The 22,752-nt window shown below is 41.3% G+C and overlaps 2 protein-coding genes across 3 annotated transcripts in view; one reads left to right on the forward strand and one right to left on the reverse strand.

The window, feature by feature from the left end:
* LOC5520285 (armadillo-like helical domain containing protein 1) overlaps nt 1–22,752 on the forward strand; it is a 65,866-nt gene that overhangs the window by 22,194 nt on the left and 20,920 nt on the right. The window contains exon 3 of the mRNA XM_048731358.1: nt 5,605–5,651. The gene's annotated coding sequence lies outside the window, so the exon portion shown is untranslated. The remainder of the gene's footprint in view (nt 1–5,604; nt 5,652–22,752) is intronic.
* Nucleotides 694–15,452, reverse strand: LOC5520280 (potassium voltage-gated channel subfamily C member 1). 2 transcript variants are annotated; one of them, XM_032365465.2, is made up of 3 exons: nt 14,976–15,452; nt 12,280–12,820; nt 694–4,484 (listed from the first exon to the last, which is right to left on the reverse strand). In XM_032365465.2, the coding sequence occupies exons 1-3, from the start codon at nt 15,047–15,049 to the stop codon at nt 2,919–2,921; spliced, it is 2,181 nt and encodes a 726-aa protein (XP_032221356.2). In that variant the 5' UTR covers nt 15,050–15,452; the 3' UTR covers nt 694–2,918. The 2 variants fall into 2 exon arrangements, with proteins under 2 accessions (XP_032221356.2, XP_001640125.3); XM_001640075.3 differs by lacking the exon at nt 14,976–15,452 and adding an exon at nt 12,961–13,763.

Genomic DNA, 22,752 nt, shown 5'->3' on the forward strand with positions numbered 1-22,752 from the left:
CAGCTTGCCAAGCTCTTGAAAGATTGTGCAACTTTTTAAAAATTCGGTTCCTCTTCACTCACCTTTTTCTTTAGTAAATTTCTTTAATATCATATTTTCTATTTTCGGGGGTGGGGGGAAGGGGCGAGACCAGTTTTCTCCATTTGTGCACTTGAGTGCCATTTTGAGTTCATTTGAGCAAATATGATTTCCGCCTCATGCTGACATTGTTAACTTCACTCGCTTGGTTACGGGTTACGGGACGCTATTATGAGTCGATGATTCTTTTTTTTACCAAAGCGTTGAATTTTGCTTCTTTTGCCTATTGGTGGCCACGTGAAAAAGATCTCCATGACACGCGTTAAAAGTCCTTAATCACGTGATAGAAGTCTTTGATGCTCTAGAGGCGCTGGGGAGGGCCCATAAGGATATCCCTGATTATGGCTCGAGACAAAGGGGTTAAAAGATGAGACCCTTGCGACTACTTGAGGTGTCATTCCTTGAAAACGAAAACAGAACGATTAACCTAAAGAGATTCTCGGTTGCTTGGCGCGTGTTGCGTCAAACGCGCGCTATTTATTGCACTTCAACTACGACATTACGTTGTTGTTTATCATTACTCTAATTGAGCATTTGACTTAAAACCTGTTCAGTTAACGATTATCTACAAGTATTGAATGCGTACAAGTGGGTTCTTGTTTGTTCTGCTTTTTATTTCTTCTTTATTCCCCTATCGTTTTGCTCCTCTTTATTCTCTAAAGTGTAGTAACAAACATGGAAATAATCGAGCGTAGTGTTCCTCGCGCACCGCTCCTTGACTTTATTCGCGCGCTTTTATATTTATATACTTGAAACTTTTGTTTGATACCAATCTCTTTTCAGCTGCTACTATGAAAGTTACGATATGGAAAATGGCCTGTCTTGTCCCCAGTCTTGGCTCTGTTAAAAAAAACGCGGCGCGAAAAGGACCACGGGAAGGCGAACCAGCTTTTGTGACGGTCCAGCATGCATTGCGTTTTCATTGTCTTCCTTCTCATTGTCCGTGAACCTTTGCGCGCCATCTTCTCCGCACACGATCACGACTGGGAACGGGTCAGGATCTGCGCACGAGCCCGCGCTATTTTCACAAAATGCATTAATTAGCTCACACGCTCACAAGAATCTTCGTATACGAAGAAGGTAGGCCTTTCAGGAAGAAGAGAAATTATATATGCTTTGCTTAGATACTGAGTACTCCTCTTGGAGAAAGCTTTTAGTATGACCATTTAAGGCCCCATTCCAATCCTAGCTAATCGCACGTTTCAATATCCGTTTTCAATATATTGCATATTAAAAGAGATAAATAAGCTAGCTACAATAGATTTAGTACTGTGTTCTAGCAAAAAGCCAGCTAAAATATTAACCTGTTATCAAAGGATTTCGATAATACGCTTCCTATTAATTCTTAAACTCGCAATTTTCATAAAGATTTAATAAGCCAGTAAATGGCGCCAAAACGATTAGTGTCTTTACGTAGTTGCGTGAGTGTGGCTTGTAAAAGACAATCATTACATTACACAAAGAACATTGGAATTGAGGGGGAAGGTCATAACATTAGTTGTCTTATTTTATTTAAAAGTAAGGGGGGGGGGAGCTGCAGGGGGTTCTCAATAGACGTGCTATTCGTAGACAAAACTATAAAGCATAAACGTCCCGTGGAGGTAAGGCATAAAAAAATCTCTTTTTTTTGTGAGATAAGGCATAAAAAAATCTCTTTTTGTTTTTTTCTTGGGCGGTACGTTTTTATCGGAAAACTACAATTTTATATTTTACTTAACTTCTTCTTACTTCTACCGATCATTCCTATGAGCGCAAGCAAAAATGACTACCAAAAACTCTAATAAGACTTCTTCAGGGGTTTGCCTTTTGGTATTTATAAAATGTTCCAGATGCACATATGACGTCACAGCGTGTCATGAACAAAAATGTACGCTACGAGACGCAGTTTGCTTTATACAACAATTCAAAAGTTTTCTTACGTTAAAATCTAGTTTTGGGGAGCTCGCGCGCATGACACCAAGAGTGCGTGTGCCCTCTAATATAACATGGGCCATTGACCAATTAGGGTCGGCGATTAACGGGTGTTGTTGTTGATCGTCCTTGTCAACCATACAGCTTAGCTATCACAAAACGTCCCACACTACTAGAAAACAGGAGACAGTGTCCTTTGAATGCCATGATAGCAAGAGCTGTCATGCTTATGCTATTATAGCTAGAGCTGTCATTTGTAGCTATCGTAGGTAAAGCTGTCATTTGTAGCTATCGTAGCTAGAGCTGTCATTTGTATGCTATCAGAAGCAGAGCTGTCAATTGTATGCTATCGTAGCTAGAGCTGTCATTTGTATGCTATCGTAGCTAGAACTGTCATTTCTATGCTATAATAGCTAGAGCTGTCATTCTTATGCTATTATAGCAAGAGCTGTCATTTATCGTAGCTAGAGCTTATTCCCATGCTATCATAGCTAGAGCTGTCACTCTTATGCTATCGCAGCTAGAGCTGTCATTCTTATGCTATTATAGAAAGAGCTGTCATTTGTATGCTATCGTAGCAAGAGCTGTCATTTATTGTTTGCTATCATAGCTAGAGCTGTCACTCTTATGCTATCGCAGCTAGAGCTGTCATTCTTATGCTAATATAGAAAGAGCTGTCATTTGTATGCTATCGCAGCTAGAGCTGTCATTTATTGTATGCTATCATAGCTAGAGCTGTCATTCTTATGCTATTATAGAAAGAGCTGTCATCTGTATGCTATTATAGCAAGAGCTGTCATTTATTGTATGCTATCATAGCAAGAGCTGTCATTTGTATGCTATCGCAGCTAGAACTGTCATTCTTATGCTATTATAGAAAGAGCTGTCATTCTTATGTAACCTACCTAGCTGCTTTTTTTAGTATGCCACTAGCTGGCTGTTCCGTTTTGCATTGTTCTTTCCCTCGTCCTTGAATTACCATTCTCTTTGCTATGTTGCGCATGGCTATTCTCGAACATCAGTCCCTGATCGCTATATCTCTTTTTACTCTCCCTAGCGAGTGAGTGCATTTCATCCGGGGCTTTCAAATACGTCGCGCTCAAAGACGGTGTCAAATAGGGTGACTTGGACTTTGCTCGCGGCGGACACCCTGTGCTGTCTTCTGGACACTGCTGGACACGTGACCGGAAGCTATGACTGCTTCTTGGCCGAGGAGAGCTGGATCTAGGCGAGAGAGGCCTTTTGGGGTCTAATGTTTTTAGTTCGATTGAGGATTTCGATCGCGAGGTTGATGAATTACTGCGCTTCGATTTTCTGTTCGACGTACGACTATCGCGTACAGACTCCATGCTTAATCCCAAGGGGTTCCTACCGCAAGGTTTGACAGTCTCTTCGATAATCTCCTCGCTCTCGTGAGTGCTGTTTATCAGCGTAAAATTCCGCGGTAGCTTTTCTGGTGCTGCGTCCAGAGATTCCGGAGTTCTTGCGCCTTTCTGTTCCTCTAATTCCTCCTCGCGGCTATTCTCGCGTGTTGTCGGGAGAGTGACTTTATTTCGCGTCGTCTGCCCCCCGATGTACACGTCTCCCCTCGCGAACATAGTGTTCCTCGATCTACGATGATATCTCCTGTAATTGCGCTGGAACTCAAGATCGTCCTCGTCTACCGCGTCTTGTGGTATCGGCACCGTGATCGACTCGTCACGATCTCGCTCCGTGCTCGACTGGGACGTCCCCTGTAAGAATGCCAGTCTATTTGCGTCTCCCATAATTAAGCGACGCTTCTTTCTCGGTAGATTAAGCCTTGCTTGCGCATGCTCGTAATAAGTAGAGAAGTTATTCCCGATAACCGACACAGGAAGGCCGATAATCAATACCCCGCAAATGGCGCACAGACTGCCGATAATCTGACCCGAAAGTGTCTTGGGTGACATGTCACCGTACCCTACAGTTGTCATGGTGATGATTGCCCACCAAAAGGATTGTGGGATGCTTGTAAAGTTTACACTGTTTCCTTTCACGTCCTTTTCCAAGTCGTAAATGACGCTCGAAAATAACACAACGGGGATAAGAAGGATGATAACGAGAAGCAGTAACTCGCGGAAACTCGCTTTCAGTGACTGCACGATTATCTGTAACCCGCTTGTGAAGCGAAAGAACCGGAACGCGCGGAACAGACGGATTAAGCGGACAGAACGGAGAAAATCAAGCTGGGATGCAACATTTCCTTGGTTTGTTGCTTCCATGATAAATTTATAGTAGTAAGGCAACAGGGAGATTATATCAATCCATGTCATGACTTGCTTGAAAAAGCGCAATTTTTCCGGGCAAAATAGAATGCGAATAAAAAGCTCTAAAGTGAACCAGGTACAGAAGATGTATTCCATGTATCGCGTGGCGTTCTTCATTGTAGTACTCTTTTTGACTTCTTGTAACGAGCTCGCGCACATTAGTAGGATGGACAAGATGATCATCAATAACGAGAACATGGCGAATATCTGAAAATAAAACACGAATTAGTGCATCAGAGTGTAGAAGCAAGCACTTCACAGCACCTACTGTGAGCACGACAAGCACTGCGCATATCACCTAGTGCGGCATGACGAGCACTGCGCACATCACTTAGTTCGGCGTGATGAGCACTGCGCACACCACTAGTGTGTACATGACGAGCACTGCGCACATCACCTAGTGTGTACATGATGACCACTGCGCACATCACCTTGTGTGTACGTGACCAACACTGCGCACATCACCCAGTGTGGCATGACGAGCACTGCGCCCAACACCTAGCATATACATGACCAACACTGCGCACATCACCCAGTGCGGCATGACGAGCACTGCGCACATCACTTAGTGCGGCATGATGAGCACTGCGCACATCACTTAGTGTCTTCATGATGAGCACTGCGCACATCACCTATTGTATACATGACCAACACTGCGCACATCACTTAGTGCGGCATGACGAGCACTGCGCACATCACTTAGTGCGGCATGACGAGCACTGCGCACATCACTTAGTGCGGCATGACGAGCACTGCGCACATCACTTAGTGCGGCATGACGAGCACTGCGCACATCACTTAGTGCGGCATGACGAGCACTGCGCACATCACTTAGTGCGGCATGACGAGCACTGCGCACATCACTTAGTGTGGCATGACGAGCACTGCGCACATCACCCAGTGCGGCATGACGTGCACTGCGCACATCACTTAGTGCGGCATGACGTGCACTGCGCACATCACTTAGTGCGGCATGATGAGCACTGCGCACATCACTTAGTACGGCATGACGAGCACTGCGCACATCACTTAGTGCGGCATGACGAGCACTGCGCACATCACTTAGTGCGGCATGACGAGCACTGCGCACATCACCTAGTGTGTACATGACGAGCACTGCGCACATCACTTAGTACGGCATGACGTGCACTGCGCACATCACTTAGTGTGTACATGATGAGCACTGCGCACATCACTTAGTGCGGCATGACGAGCACTGCGCACATTACTATTATGTACATGACGAGCACTGCGCACATCACCTAGATTTCACTTGTTAATTGTTATATCCTGTTAAAGCACGAATATTAATTTTTTTTATTTTCAGTTAAAACAACCTTCCACACAAGTGTCTTAGGCTCATAACCGGTTACTGTAAGTTGAATCTGTCTCTTTCTTTGGGTAGTGCGTGCAGTGTAACCCGGATAACCCGAAACTCCCTGCTTACTTGAACTAGGGTTGAACGTGAACTAGGGTTGTCACTGTATTACGTTTGTCTGTTTTTTGTTTTATAATTTCGTATTACAGACATTAAAAACAAACCACTTGTCTATTACAATAGCAAGAAGCAAGCTGTCTATCTTTGCGAAGTTTTGATAATTTGTATTATATCCGCGATTTTGGTATCTCGAAGCGATGTTTCAATAAATGATTGTTTTCGTGACGGTAGTGGGAACTTAACTGATGGGGTTTGTGCCAAAGGCTATATCATTTGAGGGCGCCATACCGATAAATTACAATTATTAGCAGGGTTTTTTTTGTCCCGATTATATGAGTTGGCATAATAAGCTCCTGCTGGCAGGCTCCTATAGTTCCGAAAGCTGCAACGAAAATTAAGAACTGTTAAAGTAATCAACGAGCTTTTCACAATATAGTCAGGCGCGCAAACAGCCTAATACGTGTTAAGCGCACAGTCCATTTCCCAAAATAGCCTCGAAAACATCCTGTCATGTCGTTTTTGTCCATTGATATTTAAAATTGCTTGAATCGTAAACTTCTGCACGATTCGAGCCCCAATCAAATAACGGGCAAATAATCGGAAGTAGGTGTGAGCTATTCTTATATAAATATAAATGTTTTTTTTGTAAATGTTATGTTTATTCGTCAGTTAAGTTAAAAAAGAGACCATATACCTCTTTATCAATCATTATTGGTAAAGCATCGAATTTGGCAAAATTGAATGAACAATATGATGAACATTTTCTTAGCTCTGTGCTTCCTTCTGGGTCGTGAAATAAACACCGCTTACGTGGAGACGTCAGAAAATGTATATTGTTATCGCCATGCTCGGTCTTAAAGCAAATGCGCAGGTTACAAAGAATTAATGTTTTATTTGCCGCCAATGAGACAAGGCGAGGCGCGACACATGGAATCTCACAGTGCAACCCTTTTCGCAATGAGTGTGTATCATGATTTTACAACCAGGTTTGCAAGCCGCATTTCTACGAGCGCAGACGTTAGTCTCCTCTGGAACGACCTCTATCACACAGTGCGCTTAGATCAGTAGTTATTGAACTCAAGAGGTCAGAGCGACTCCGTCGGAGACTACGTATGCGCACATAGCCCCGAATTCACTTGCTTGTGTTAGCCAAAATGATCGCAGTGCACACTATGAGGCCACCTCGCGCCATGTGGTAGATAGGTTATGGCGCCTGTTTCTCAAGTGTACCAAGCAGTTAGCTGTAAGCAAACCATTAGCTACCGATACCACTTAAGTTTCTCTCTTAAAGGCGCTATGTCAAGAGTTTTCTATGGGCCACGGTTTTCTAATAAATTCTCCGTTAGAGGAGATACTTGATGGTTCTCTTGGTCATCCAGTTGGTAGTGTGGCCCACCGTAAACTCACACCACTACTAATCAAACCCCTTTAATTAATACAGCCTAGGCTTTGCGCTACGTGCCAATAACCGTGTTAGGTCACCATAAATATGGATATTGGATTCAAAAGATTTGAGGTTTGAACTTTAAGATACTATAAGTGCAAACCTAAGTGCGCAATGATGAATGATTTCCTTGTAGGAGTCCATGAATTGTTCATTTCGGTTAACTCTTCAGGCTAATGACTATATTGCCGGCGTTCTGTACTTTCGTGAGCTAGTATCGAACGTGATAGCTGCCTTTTGGCGATAATGGCAAGCAGCCCACAAGCTATAATGTTAAAGAGGCAGTGTCATGGTAAGAGCTTTGTAACAGCTCTCCGGCCCGGACACAATGAATTCCAGTCAAAATTTTAATATTGACTTATGAGCCTTTGGTACATGTGGGAACTTAAATTCAAAGGAAATGACCTTAAACTGTCAATAAACATAGTTTTCAATAAAACATTGCATATTATTTTAACAAGGCATTGACAGCTTAAAGTCTTCAACTGTTTGTAGACAACTAAAAGCCTACAATAAACCCTGACTCCAGACATGTGCAATACCATGACACTGCCCCTTTAAATGAGAACAGCCTGGCCCAAGTCATCAAGTCGGTTGCCTTGACGACTAGAATGCGAGAAGGTGCTTGCAGTAAGGGAAGCAAAGTATTTTTAAGTGCAGTCTAGTGTTCTTCAAACACACCAATTACCACCATAAACCATTTTCCTAATCAGAATTCCCCCTTTTTACTCTTTTTTTAAAATTATCTCAAGTAAGACATGGGCTTCGCTTCTCAAGCCAGAAGACTAGATAGCTAGAATTTAATCCCAGGTCAGGTCAACTTGGTTGAAAAAACCTGGCTCTCTACATCAGGGACTGAGCATCGCTCGTCTTCTAAGATAAAAATGTAAAGCCGGAGGTCCCCAGGTAAACACCACTGTGTACGCTGGCTCGTGGTACCATCTTCAATGACAGTACTTAAACACAAACTGTCACTCGTGTTTGTTAACTGAGTTGGCGTTCAATACTGACAGCTGTAAGTTGCGTGTGAAGCGCGGGAGAGTTTGCCTACATAGATACCTGGGTCCGGTTCCTAGAAAGCAGGTTAGCGCTAACTCAGGGATAAATACGGTTATCTTGACATTTGATAGGATAAATAGGGTATTCATCCCTGGGTTAGCGGAAACCTGCTTTCTAGGAACCCGGCCCAGGGCTCCAGTAATGCAAATCTATTACATTTTTACCTACTGTTTTCGTAACGAATGAAAAAAAAAAAAACAGTTACGAAATTATTAGTATTATTCAGGTTGTAAAGTGATAGTCGATGTTATAAAAAGGCGAAGGCGAAGGTTCTTGTCACGAGTGTAAGGTTTTAGTGCTTGCCTACATTTCCACCATTATAAGCTCTGGACTAAACAATGTTTGATATTCAATTAGATTTTTGCTCTGACTAGATTTTATCAGTCCCATCACGTTTGCAAAGGTTAGCAAAGGGTTTAAAAGCTCTAAGCCAGGACTATAAATGATTTTATTGCCATTCGTACTCTGCTGTTCGTAAGCGAAAGTTTTCAAGTAAAAAACGAGAATGTACCGGGTGCGAAATAGTTTAAAACTTGTAAAGAATTAAATAAAATATTTATTATTGATTAGAAAACATCTTTTAAGATGTTATTGTTTGTAGTGCCTTTTGCTGCTTTTAACCTATGTCAACCGCATCTACTTCACAGATGTATGTGAAAAAAAATTATTCAAGAAGCAATGGCTCTTGCTAAATGGAGAAAATAAACTTGAACGTTAACTAGTCGATTTACAAAAAAATATTCTGCTTTGAAAAAAATCCAATTGAAATTCCCAAATACAAACAATGTTGTTATGACTTTTGAGAATTTTTTTTTTAATATTTCAAAATTAAAAGGGTATGCGTTTATGTTGAAGTCAGTTCTCAAAAAATTGTTTATTCAGAAGCTCCAAAACTATATCAAAATGCTCTGTAACATTACTCAAAATGGTTCATCATGTTTCTCTCCGAAGAATATGCTATTTGAATATTGTATCAGTTTCTGTTGGTAAATAATTCATCTCGTGACACTTCTTACACTGTGCATATCAAACATATTCCCCACGGATAGTGTCCTTCGTTTGCATTGCCTTATATGGTCATTGATGCCCATATTTAGAAAAGCTAAAGTTTTCCCGCTCCCTGATCTACAGAAAATATGGTGAAAAATGCTGATTCCTGTCAATTTGAGACTCGCGGCAAGGATTTGTCAAAAAACCTGACAGCTTGGTTAAATTTGTATCTCACTAATCTTGAAAAGCCCTTAGACCCAGGCCTCCCAGAGATTGACCGAGCGGGTTTGAAGGTCACCCAAATATTGATATGTAGTTCCAGAAAATATCCATATCCCCCCCCCCCCCCCCCCCCCATTCAGGGGATTGGAAATCCCAGGCGGGGTGGGGGGGTTCAAACGCCCAGTAATTTCCAGATGGGAGGGGGGAGGGGTAAAATACCCTTTTTCCTTAACAGTTACTGTATCTATCTTTTTCCAGGGGGTTGGGAATTCCAGAGGGGTGGGGGGTCATACCTCCGACCTCTCAATAGTGGGGTATGGATATTTTTCTGGAACTACACAATGTTCCTAAATAGCACGTAGTTTACTAACAACCATAATTGAAACCTGATTACAGTCACAATGAAAACAGACTAACGCCCAGACAATGATATTAGAATCTGCATTTATTAATAATCTCAATGACTATTTGTTCACTGATTTTGCAATTCGCAAAATTTAAAAGGGTATTTAGTCAAACAACAAAGCGCGCTTTTTCGATTTTCCCCAAAACAACAGAAACACCCGCTGAACATAATAAATATAAAAAAACATGTTTTTTACGTAATATTATTGATAAAAGTCCTCCGCATAGCTTGCATTCAACGTTTTACGATGTAAAAAGCCGCTTTCGAAAGTATACGATTGAACTAAGTGATCAATTTAAAATTATCACAGGATTTGCTAATTTATTTTTGTTTTTTAACTTTTTTCTGAAAACGAAGTCTAACATTATGCTATCAGAAGCCACGAATACACCAAACAATGTTTCACTCTCTATCTCTCTTTCTCTCTGGCATCCTCATACGATACAAAAATGCTCGATTAATTGATTTTTTCCCAAGATAGATATGAGGTTAAATGATATTGAAGTTGTAATTTTTATTTTGAAATCCGGAACTTGTTCAACAGAAGCCTTGTAATTGCGTTAACTCATCTGAGATATTTCTACTTGGGGATCAGAAGCGAAATTCTAGCTTCTTCCGCATCTTAATAAAGCTAATTAGCGTTTTTTTTATCGCGGCCAGTTAAAGTTCAAAATGGACAAAAAAACGTCAATTTACTTGATACGTGTTCCTTCATCTGTCAAGAAAATATTTGTGCCCTTACACAAAACATAAAGTTGAAATGTAAAATTTCTTTCTTTTCCATTTTTTTGTCAGCATTTTAGTTTCCTGTGATGTTTAGAACTATATTTGTGTGCATGCCAGAGTAAAGAGGGGTTGATTATAACAGGTTGTATTGTATTTTTTCTGTTGTCCGTTCTAAACTAGGAGGAAAGGAACACGATGTTCAGTTTTAATAGCAAAAGTTACCCAACGGTTAAATAATCGTATATTTTGCTTCAAGAGAATATTTTAAACATTTCAGTAAACACAATGCAATCTGTACTTCTATGATTGTATATTTTTACGCGCAAAAAAAAAACATCTATATCTTTAGTGTCTCACGCTACGCAAAATTCTAGATGAACATTGGAGGTTATTGAATTCGATATTAAATGCAAGGGTTTTGGTAGCCGTGTTTTAATAATTAGTACGTCAGATATTTATAATAAGGTTACGCATTTTTGAAGAAGCGCACTAGAGTGATTTGTCTAGAATGAATTTTCCGCCATTTTCTATACTGTTATTTAATATGTCATATGAATTGATAAACACATACCAAGCTCCGCTGACGGGGATAGGAATTGAAACGAAATTAAAACATTCCACTTTGTGGGATATCAAAAGAGCTTTGGCTTGTTTTTAATCAATCGTTTGGATGACAGGTCTAGGAAATTAATAAAGTCGAAGCAGAACATGGAAAAAAAGTGATTAGTCCCTGAAAGCGAAGGGATTTTTGGCGCCTAATATCTTACATTTCATTATATTTCATTCATTCAGCATTATGTTTTCATTACCGTGGTCGAAAGAGATATAAAAGAATCCTTTGTCGCTGTTCTCACTTTAATGTGCTGATAATTGCAAAGAAACATGATAAAGGCTTAAATACTCGATTAAATTGCGCATATGTGAAGATTTATGCGTACAGAAATTTTCAAGATGAACTTGTTGGCACCACCACCATGTTAGGTGTTTTTATATTTCTTCCTATTGGATATAATTTTCCGCGCTCTTATGTTTGAGTGTGGTGTGAAAATGTGATTTTGGCTCATCAAATCGCGTTATCGGCGGACTCCCAAAGCGCCTAATAAGCACTCGTGGTCAGTGGTAATATTTTCTCTGTATTAATTAACTGTAACATGGCTCCAAGAAACTCTTTATTTGATTGATAATTGTGAGCCTTCAAATATGATATCGTGGCGGCGGCCTCTTTTCGACCGACACGAGTTTAGGAGAACGGAAGATGTCATATGTAGATTTTGGTATTTCCTTTCCATAACGGAAAGTTGACGTTGTTGTTGTCTGTGTTATTTAATAAGAGAGAATATTTTTAACGCTAATATAGATGTATCGTGAGTCTTTGTTTCGGAAGATCACTTAAAGATAGAGTAGATTCCTATTATTCCTTACTTCAAAAAAGTGACTTTGATAAGATCAGTTTGTTCCGTGTGTTTAGGGCAAATTTTCCTCGATATTGAGGAAATACCATTAAACGCATTTTTATTGCTTGACCGAGAAAAGTTAAGACGAATGCCGCCATTTAAACTTCAAGTACAAGTGTCATTTTAAACAGTACATTTTGTTCACGTTCATGCAAAGATGCAAATATAAGATGGGGAAGGACTATAAGTAAACAACCGGTAAAAGTGCTGCGAAAACTAGGATTACAAGCAATTAGCCAGCAAGCTATTAGCAAGTCTCCTACCTTTGCTTTTCTCGATGAAAATGCGTCGTCTAAAATCGCCCAAACGCGAGGCTGGATTCTTTGCCATAAAGACATGTTCTGGGATGTTCCATAATAATTTTCCATTTCTTTTGACGTATCAAATTCACCATCTTCCTCATCCTCAAATTCCGGTCCGACAAAATCCTTTAGGTTCTTCTCGGCATCCCTGTGTTGGGCGTAATTCGGCCAACAACAAGCCTCCATCTCCATCTCTTCGATACCCCAAAATACAAGCTCATCCTCAAACAACGGACCACAACAGTCTCTGGGAGCGTGCAGTTTTCCTGTCCTGTAGTAATTCAGAATGATAGCAAACAGATCGGGGTGTCTGTCAAAGAAAATCTCCTTTCTTGGCTGCTCGGTCTGTTTATTCATTATGCTCTCTGCCAGCCATGCTAGTCGTGTGTCAGGGATATTTCGTAGCGTCGATAGGTACGATTCGTGCCTTTTTCCACCCACATTGATGATTATTTTATCTTGGTCCTGGTCGACAGCGGCCGTTGCGTCAAACGACATTATTCTAAAGGAAAAAAATAGAGAATTCTAAGCTATTTTTGATAGTCTTATACATTGTTGTTGGTCTTCCGTTAGCCGTACGCGCTTAAGCTGACGGAAACTGTTTTTCCACTAGCTTGCAGTAATCCCAAAGTTATAGCGTACCTGAGTCTTGGTTCACCACTCTCTGATCATAACAGGTGTTTAGTTATGAAAATTACGACTTGAATTAATCCGCGAAGGGTCGTAAATTAAAGCGAGGTATTTGCTATGACAGTCTCACTGTGTCTCACTTTCTTATGTAGCATTAAATACTTAGGAAGCACTCCTCTTCTTCTGAGGCCATATTGGGCTCCCGGGCATAAAAACCAGCTCGGCTCTTAATGATTACAAGATTATGCTAAATAATATTACACTCGCCCGTCGGTTTGACACAATTCGACCACCATTCACCATTTGTAACTTCTTGTTTCAGAGAACTTTGCGTTTTTGGTTTTTGCAAATTGTTATGATTCTCTTCAACCACCGTCGCTATTGGCTAGCTGTCTTGAAAAGGGGAATATCTCTTTGTTTTATTTGTATTTCGTGTAACTAGGCACGGGGACGTGTATTCATGTTCTTATCTTTACATACGTCACAGGAATTAAACCATTCGCTCCCAAGAACGGTAATTTGACTTAGCGGGAGACCCGAGAAGGCTAACAATGTTTCCGCGAGTTTTGTATACCTCTACTAGACGTTTAGTTTTTCTCCTTAACTGAAATTTGTAGCCTCTTTCAAACGCTTAAATGTCTCAAACAATTTCATTTTGAGGTTTCCATGTTATCGTATGAAATAGCCTTAGTATTGAATGGTTTTGTGGTATTTTTATACTTACATATACCCCTAACTGAATTAAAAAGCCTATAGTTTAGACCATGGCATTTTTATGAATAAAGAATTCCTTGACTCTTCTTTTGGCACTAGCAACCATGGAGACAATGAATCGAATTGCATTGTTGAACTAAACATTAAAAGAGTGGAAAGAAATTTTATCCGTAAATTAAAGTCCGCATAAAAATTTAAAAAAGTTATAAGTAGTTAACTATGTGCCAGAGTAATTGAAAGGTTTAATATGAAAAGCTATTTGCAGAGTTTATCGTTGTTTAGATAAGGCTGATTTTCGAAGGTTTCGCGTTTCCCACGTTTTTCTTCAACCAGTAAACATGGATAACTTTCTAGCCAAACAAATGTAAAAGAAGAGGCAATAAAAGACAGAAAAATAATAGAACTTTGTTTACATGTTACTCTATTGCTTTTAGCTTGGAAAACGTTTTTCCGTTTGTTTTTTCAATTTTTAACGACGTTTTTCTTCACATTTCAAATACTAATATGGTCTGGAAATCTCCCGCGGTTTCTGAATAGAATAATGATGTGCAAATTCAATGGTTGTCGTGCCACGTAATTTGCTTTTGAGGTATTGAGTATTTGAATTTGCGCCTTTTTTTACTTGGAGATCTTTGTAGAAGACATAGACGACATTTTAGGTTGATAATAACCGTACGAATAACGCACCAATAACAACTTACCAAAAAATACAATCTTATCTGCGAGATTTTCAGGCTTACGCTATTGATAGACAATCGTTCAAGAAATACATTACCTTCAATTAAAATAAGAGTAATTTGTAATATCAACGTCAGATTCCAAGAGGAGTCATTATATTCAGATTTGTCCGTTGTCTACGAAGATCTTGTTTTGTTTTTATAGCTATATTAGCGCTAGCACGAACTATATTAGCGCATATGAAATAATCTATTAAGTATTCATGGAACATTTCTAGAAGGTATTGAGAGGAAAAACAGATCGACTATCAAATATGTTTCTTTTCCTTTTTGTTTTTTGCATATGTATTTCCACTTAGAGGATCCAATTGTTCTTATTGTCTTCGTTAAGTGATGGTTGAAAAACTGAAAGAATTTTGCGTTTGGTCGTTATCAAAAGGCTCTCACTGATTCCCTATTTTAGTTTCGTTAACTTGGAATTTATGCTGCCGCATATCGTCTCTTTATATATGCGAAACTCCACGTAGAATCACACTGTAATTACTTTAAAGTGATTATAAATTGTTGAAAACAAATGTCGACTTTCCCAAAAGCCATTTTGATTTTTAAAATAAAAAGATAAAACATAATGCCTACCTGTTTCCATTTCTTACTATTCGGTTGAAATCTTCCTGTAACTCATCTTCCTCGAGCACATGGCCTTTCTCCATTAAATAAAACCTACCAAGTACCTTAAAATTTCTTTCAGAATATAATATATAGTATCACTCACACAGACAAGCTATTGAGCCACGCTTAGCCGTAACCAACTATTTTCTTCTCTGCGCTTGATTGCTAATATGGCTATTATTCTCAGTTTTTTCTGCATTGTTATTCTGGCCTCCTGTTGGCAAATGGACCCCTGACGGGAGGCGTATTGTTTCTCCAAGGATAACATCTAAATATTGCACTATGATCAGTCTTTGTTACAAAGTCTTCGACCATTGTGGTGCGATATTGAGAAAATTGGTCGAGTCACCTGACGACTCCTCCTCTTCTTCTACTGGTACATTCTCACATCAAAACACAAACATGCTTTTAGCACGAAATAGTTTATAGGAAAAGCGTCTCCATACCGCGAAAAATCGCGCCAAATTTATTTTATTTTGTTTCAGCATGAAGGTGATGTGGGTGAGAACAGACCAGCTTTTTCCTCTTTTCGCGCGGAAAATACTAAGGGTTGAAGTGTGTGTTTTGAAAGCATGGGGCTTTCATTACGAAATTGTAGTGGTTCTAGCTCACGTCAGACTAAATAATGGGCTCCTGGGGCACGTATTTGTTCGATTATTCGACAATGATTGATGCGCCTCTATCCTCTCCTATTTTTTAGCTTATTGCTGAAGTCATGATAGACTAGAACAGATATCGTTTGTCTATGTCACTAGAAATGACCTTAACAACCCATGTCACACTAGAACTGACCGTAACAACACTTGTCACACTAGAACTGACCGTAACAACCAATGTCACACTAAAGCTGACCGTGACAACCCATGTCACACTAGAACTGACCGTGACAACCCATGTCACACTAGAACTGACCGTGACAACCCATGTCACACTAGAACTGACCGTAACAACCCATGTCACACTAGAACTGACCGTAACAACCCATGTCACACTAGAACTGACCGTGACAACACTTGTCACACTAGAACTGACCGTAACAACCCATGTCACACTAGAACTGACCGTAACAACCAATGTCACACTAGAACTGACCGTAACAACCAATATCACACTAAAGCTGACCGTGACAACCCATGTCACACTAGAACTGACCGTAACAACCCATGTCACACTAGAACTGACCGTGACAACCCATGTCACACTAGAACTGACCGTAACAACCCATGTCACACTAGAACTGACCGTAACAACCCATGTCACACTAGAACTGACCGTGACAACACTTGTCACACTAGAACTGACCGTAACAACCCATGTCACTCTAGAACTGACCGTAACAACCAATGTCACACTAAAGCTGACCTAGACAACCCATGTCACACTAGAACTGACCGTAACAACCCATGTCACACTAGAACTGACCGTAACAACCCATGTCACACTAGAACTGACCGTGACAACACTTGTCACACTAGAACTGACCGTAACAACCCATGTCACACTAGAACTGACCGTGACAACCCATGTCACACTAGAACTGACCGTGACAACCCATGTCACACTAGAACTGACCGTGACAACACTTGTCACACTAGAACTGACCGTAACAACCCATGTCACTCTAGAACTGACCGTAACAACCAATGTCACACTAGAACTTACCGTAACAACCCATGTCACACTAGAACTGACCGTGACGACCAATGTCACACTAGAACAGATATCGTTTGTCTATGTCACTAGAAATGACCGTGACAACCCATGTCACACTAGAACTGACCGTAACAACCCATGTCACACTAGAACTGACCGTAACAACCAATGTCACACTAGAACTTACCGTAACAACCCATGTCACACTAGAACTGACCGTGACGACCAATGTCACACTAGAACAGATATCGTTTGTCTATGTCACTAGAAATGACCGTGACAACCCATGTCACACTAGAACTGACCGTGACAACCCATGTCACACTAGAACTGACCGTAACAACCCATGTCACACTAGAACTGACCGTAACAACCAATGTCACACTAGAACTTACCGTAACAACCCATGTCACACTAGAACTGACCGTGACGACCAATGTCACACTAGAACAGATATCGTTTGTCTATGTCACTAGAAATGACCGTGACAACCCATGTCACACTAGAACTGACCGTGACAACCCATGTCACACTAGAACTGACCGTAACAACCCATGTCACACTAGAACTGACCGTGACAACACTTGTCACACTAGAACTGACCGTAACAACCCATGTCACACTAGAACTGACCGTGACAACCCATGTCACACTAGAACAGACCGTAACAACCCATGTCACACTAAAGCTGACCGTGACAACCCATGTCACACTAGAACTGACCGTAACAACACTTGTCACACTAGAACTTACCGTAACAACCCATGTCACACTAGAACTGACCGTGACGACCAATGTCACACTAGAACAGATATCGTTTGTCTATGTCACTAGAAATGACCGTGACAACCCATGTCACACTAGAACTGACCGTGACAACCCATGTCACACTAGAACTGACCGTGACGACACACATCACACTGGAAAAGACCTTGACAACCAATGTCACACTAAAGCTGACCGTGACAACACTTGTCACACTAGAACAGATATCGTTTGTCTATGTCACTAGAAATGACCGTGACAACCCATGTCACACTAGAACTGACCGTGACAACCCATGTCACACTAGAACTGACCGTGACGACACACATCACACTGGAAAAGACCGTAACAACCAATGTCACACTAAAGCTGACCGTGACAACCCATGTCACACTAGAACTGACCGTGACAACCCATGTCACACTAGAACTGACCGTGACAACAATGTAACACTAAAGCTGACCGTGACGACACACATCACACTGGAAAAGACCGTGACAACCAATGTCACACTAAAGCTGACCGTGACAACCCTTGTCACACTAGAACTGATCGCGTGACAACACTTGTCACACTAGAACTGATCGTGACAACACTTGTAACAATAGAAAAGACCGTGACAACTCACATCACACTGGAAATGAGCGTGACAACCAATGTCACACTAAAGCATAACGTGACAACACTTATCACACTAGAACTGATCGTGAAAATACTTGTAACAATAGAAATGACCGTGACATCACGTGTCACATTAAAATTGTACGTGACAAGTCGTGTCAAACTAGAAATGAACTTGATAACCCATGTCACGTTAGGAATGACCGTGACAACACGTGTCACACTAGAAATGACCATGACAACCCATATCACACTAGAAATGACCGTGACAACCCATGTCACACTAGAACTGACCGTGACAACACTTGTCACACTAGAACTGACCGTAACAACCCATGTCACACTAGAACTGACCGTAACAACCAATGTCACACTAGAACTGACCGTAACAACCAATATCACACTAAAGCTGACCGTGACAACCCATGTCACACTAGAACTGACCGTAACAACCCATGTCACACTAGAACTGACCGTGACAACCCATGTCACACTAGAACTGACCGTAACAACCCATGTCACACTAGAACTGACCGTAACAACCCATGTCACACTAGAACTGACCGTGACAACACTTGTCACACTAGAACTGACCGTAACAACCCATGTCACTCTAGAACTGACCGTAACAACCAATGTCACACTAAAGCTGACCTAGACAACCCATGTCACACTAGAACTGACCGTAACAACCCATGTCACACTAGAACTGACCGTAACAACCCATGTCACACTAGAACTGACCGTGACAACACTTGTCACACTAGAACTGACCGTAACAACCCATGTCACACTAGAACTGACCGTGACAACCCATGTCACACTAGAACTGACCGTGACAACCCATGTCACACTAGAACTGACCGTGACAACACTTGTCACACTAGAACTGACCGTAACAACCCATGTCACTCTAGAACTGACCGTAACAACCAATGTCACACTAGAACTTACCGTAACAACCCATGTCACACTAGAACTGACCGTGACGACCAATGTCACACTAGAACAGATATCGTTTGTCTATGTCACTAGAAATGACCGTGACAACCCATGTCACACTAGAACTGACCGTAACAACCCATGTCACACTAGAACTGACCGTAACAACCAATGTCACACTAGAACTTACCGTAACAACCCATGTCACACTAGAACTGACCGTGACGACCAATGTCACACTAGAACAGATATCGTTTGTCTATGTCACTAGAAATGACCGTGACAACCCATGTCACACTAGAACTGACCGTGACAACCCATGTCACACTAGAACTGACCGTAACAACCCATGTCACACTAGAACTGACCGTAACAACCAATGTCACACTAAAACTTACCGTAACAACCCATGTCACACTAGAACTGACCGTGACGACCAATGTCACACTAGAACAGATATCGTTTGTCTATGTCACTAGAAATGACCGTGACAACCCATGTCACACTAGAACTGACCGTGACAACCCATGTCACACTAGAACTGACCGTAACAACCCATGTCACACTAGAACTGACCGTGACAACGCTTGTCACACTAGAACTGACCGTAACAACCCATGTCACACTAGAACTGACCGTGACAACCCATGTCACACTAGAACAGACCGTAACAACCCATGTCACACTAAAGCTGACCGTGACAACCCATGTCACACTAGAACTGACCGTAACAACACTTGTCACACTAGAACTTACCGTAACAACCCATGTCACACTAGAACTGACCGTGACGACCAATGTCACACTAGAACAGATATCGTTTGTCTATGTCACTAGAAATGACCGTGACAACCCATGTCACACTAGAACTGACCGTGACAACCCATGTCACACTAGAACTGACCGTGACGACACACATCACACTGGAAAAGACCTTGACAACCAATGTCACACTAAAGCTGACCGTGACAACACTTGTCACACTAGAACAGATATCGTTTGTCTATGTCACTAGAAATGACCGTGACAACCCATGTCACACTAGAACTGACCGTGACAACCCATGTCACACTAGAACTGACCGTGACGACACACATCACACTGGAAAAGACCGTAACAACCAATGTCACACTAAAGCTGACCGTGACAACCCATGTCACACTAGAACTGACCGTGACAACCCATGTCACACTAGAACTGACCGTGACAACAATGTAACACTAAAGCTGACCGTGACGACACACATCACACTGGAAAAGACCGTGACAACCAATGTCACACTAAAGCTGACCGTGACAACCCTTGTCACACTAGAACTGATCGCGTGACAACACTTGTCACACTAGAACTGATCGTGACAACACTTGTAACAATAGAAAAGACCGTGACAACTCACATCACACTGGAAATGAGCGTGACAACCAATGTCACACTAAAGCATAACGTGACAACACTTATCACACTAGAACTGATCGTGAAAATACTTGTAACAATAGAAATGACCGTGACATCACGTGTCACATTAAAATTGTACGTGACAAGTCGTGTCAAACTAGAAATGAACTTGATAACCCATGTCACGTTAGGAATGACCGTGACAACACGTGTCACACTAGAAATGACCATGACAACCCATATCACACTAGAAATGACCGTGACAACACGTGTCACACTAGAAATGACCGTGACAACCCATATCACACTAGAAATGACCGTGGCAACACGTGTCACACTAAAAATGACCGTGACAAATCGTGTCACACTAGAAATTACCGGTAGCACTTTATATAGAACTGACGCTTGCTATAAGGTACCGCTCTATATAGAACTGATGCTTGCTATAAGGTACCACTCTATGTAGAACTGACGCTTGCTATAAGGTACCACTTTATATAGAACTGACGCGTACTATAAGCTTACTACATGCTTCTCACTTATAACGATCTGGCCCTTGCTATGGATAAAAAACAAAAAAACTGATCTTCTACTTCTGGATCTCTCAAAAGCCTTCGACTCGTCTCACACTCGCGTCTTTTAATAAAGCTTCAACACTATGGGATTTCTGGTCAAGTGTACTACTGGCTGGAGGATTTCCTCAAGAACAGGACAAAATCAGTTGTTGTTGACGGGGAGCACTCTTCGCCTGCCATTGTAACCTCAGGCGTGCCTCAAGGGTCAGTGGTTGGTCCGTTGTTATTCCTCCTTTCTATCAACGACCTTCCAGATGGAATTAACGGCAAAATAAGACTCTTTGCTGATGACTGTGCCCTCTACCTCCACCTGACATCCGATAAATCTCCCTCCAACCTTCAGCAAAACTTGAACAAACTCGCCGCATGGTCCAAAACTTGGAAGATGGACTTTAATCCTTCAAAGTGCTGTGTTCTGCGTATCACAAACAAAAGATCTACCATCTACGCAGATTACTTCCTGTGGAGGAGCGAGAGAGTCATCCCTACCTCGGTGTGCAGTTCTCAAATGATCTCAAATGGAACAGTCACGTGGACCACATCACTCTTAAAGCATCTCGCACTCTTAACCTAGTTAGACGGAACTTGTATTGTTGTTCTAAAGTAGTAAAAGCCCGCGCCTACTGTTCCTTAGTGCGCCCCACGTTTTCCTACGCGTCAACTGTGTGGGATCCCTACACTCAGAAGAACATTAACAAGATCGAGATGGTCCAGAGGCGCGCAGCCTGTTTCGTATATAGTAACTATTCTCGCTATATTAGTGTTAGTGCTTTTATCAGTGATCTCAAGTGGCCAGAGCTCTACCTTATAAGGAAACAGGATCGTCTTTGCATGTTGTATAAAATTGTAAATGGCCTTGTACCTATATCTCTCCCTGACCACCTTTGTTATTGCTCGTCCGTCACTCGTTGTAATCACCCGTTTAAACTTACAAGTTACAAGTTTTCATTTTTTCCCAATACTATTCCAGATTGGAACAGCCTTCCGGCACACACCGCTAGTGCCAGCTCATTAGATTCATTCAAGACCTTAGTCTCTCAATAGAGCTGTGTAGCATATTATAATGTATTGGTTTAGTCTTATTTATTCATGTATATTTATTTATCTTGGTGTAATGCAACTCAGCCTAACCGAGCATTAAAACTGAAACTGAAAATGAAAAAAGGTACCACTCTATATAGAACTGACGCTTACTATAAGGTACCACTCTATATAGAACTGGCGCTTACTATAAGGTACCACTCTATATAGAACTGACGCTTACCATAAGGTACCACTCTATATAGAATTGACGCTTAGTATAAGGTACCGCTCTATATAGAACTGGCGCTTAGTATAAGGTACCACTCTATATAGAACTGGCGCTTGCTATAAGGTTCTACTCTATATAGAACTGACGCTTACCATAAGGTACCGCTCTATATAGAACTGACGCTTACCATAAGGTACCGCTCTATATAGAACTGGCGCTTAGTATAAGGTACCACTCTATATAGAACTGACGCTTACCATAAGGTACCGCTCTATATAGAACTGACGCTTACCATAAGGTACCGCTCTATATAGAACTGGCGCTTACCATAAGGTACCACTCTATTTAGAACTGACGCTTACTATAAGGTATCACTCTATATAGAACTGGAGCTTACTATAAGGTACCGCTCTATATAGAACTGACGCTTGCTATAAGGTACCACTCTATATAGAACTGACGCTTACTATAAGGTACCGCTCTATATAGAACTAACGCTTACTATAAGGTACCACTCTATATAGAACTAACGCTTACTATA

This window comes from Nematostella vectensis, chromosome 1 (assembly GCF_932526225.1).
Source record: "Nematostella vectensis chromosome 1, jaNemVect1.1, whole genome shotgun sequence".
NCBI classification, from domain to species: Eukaryota; Metazoa; Cnidaria; class Anthozoa; order Actiniaria; family Edwardsiidae; genus Nematostella; species Nematostella vectensis.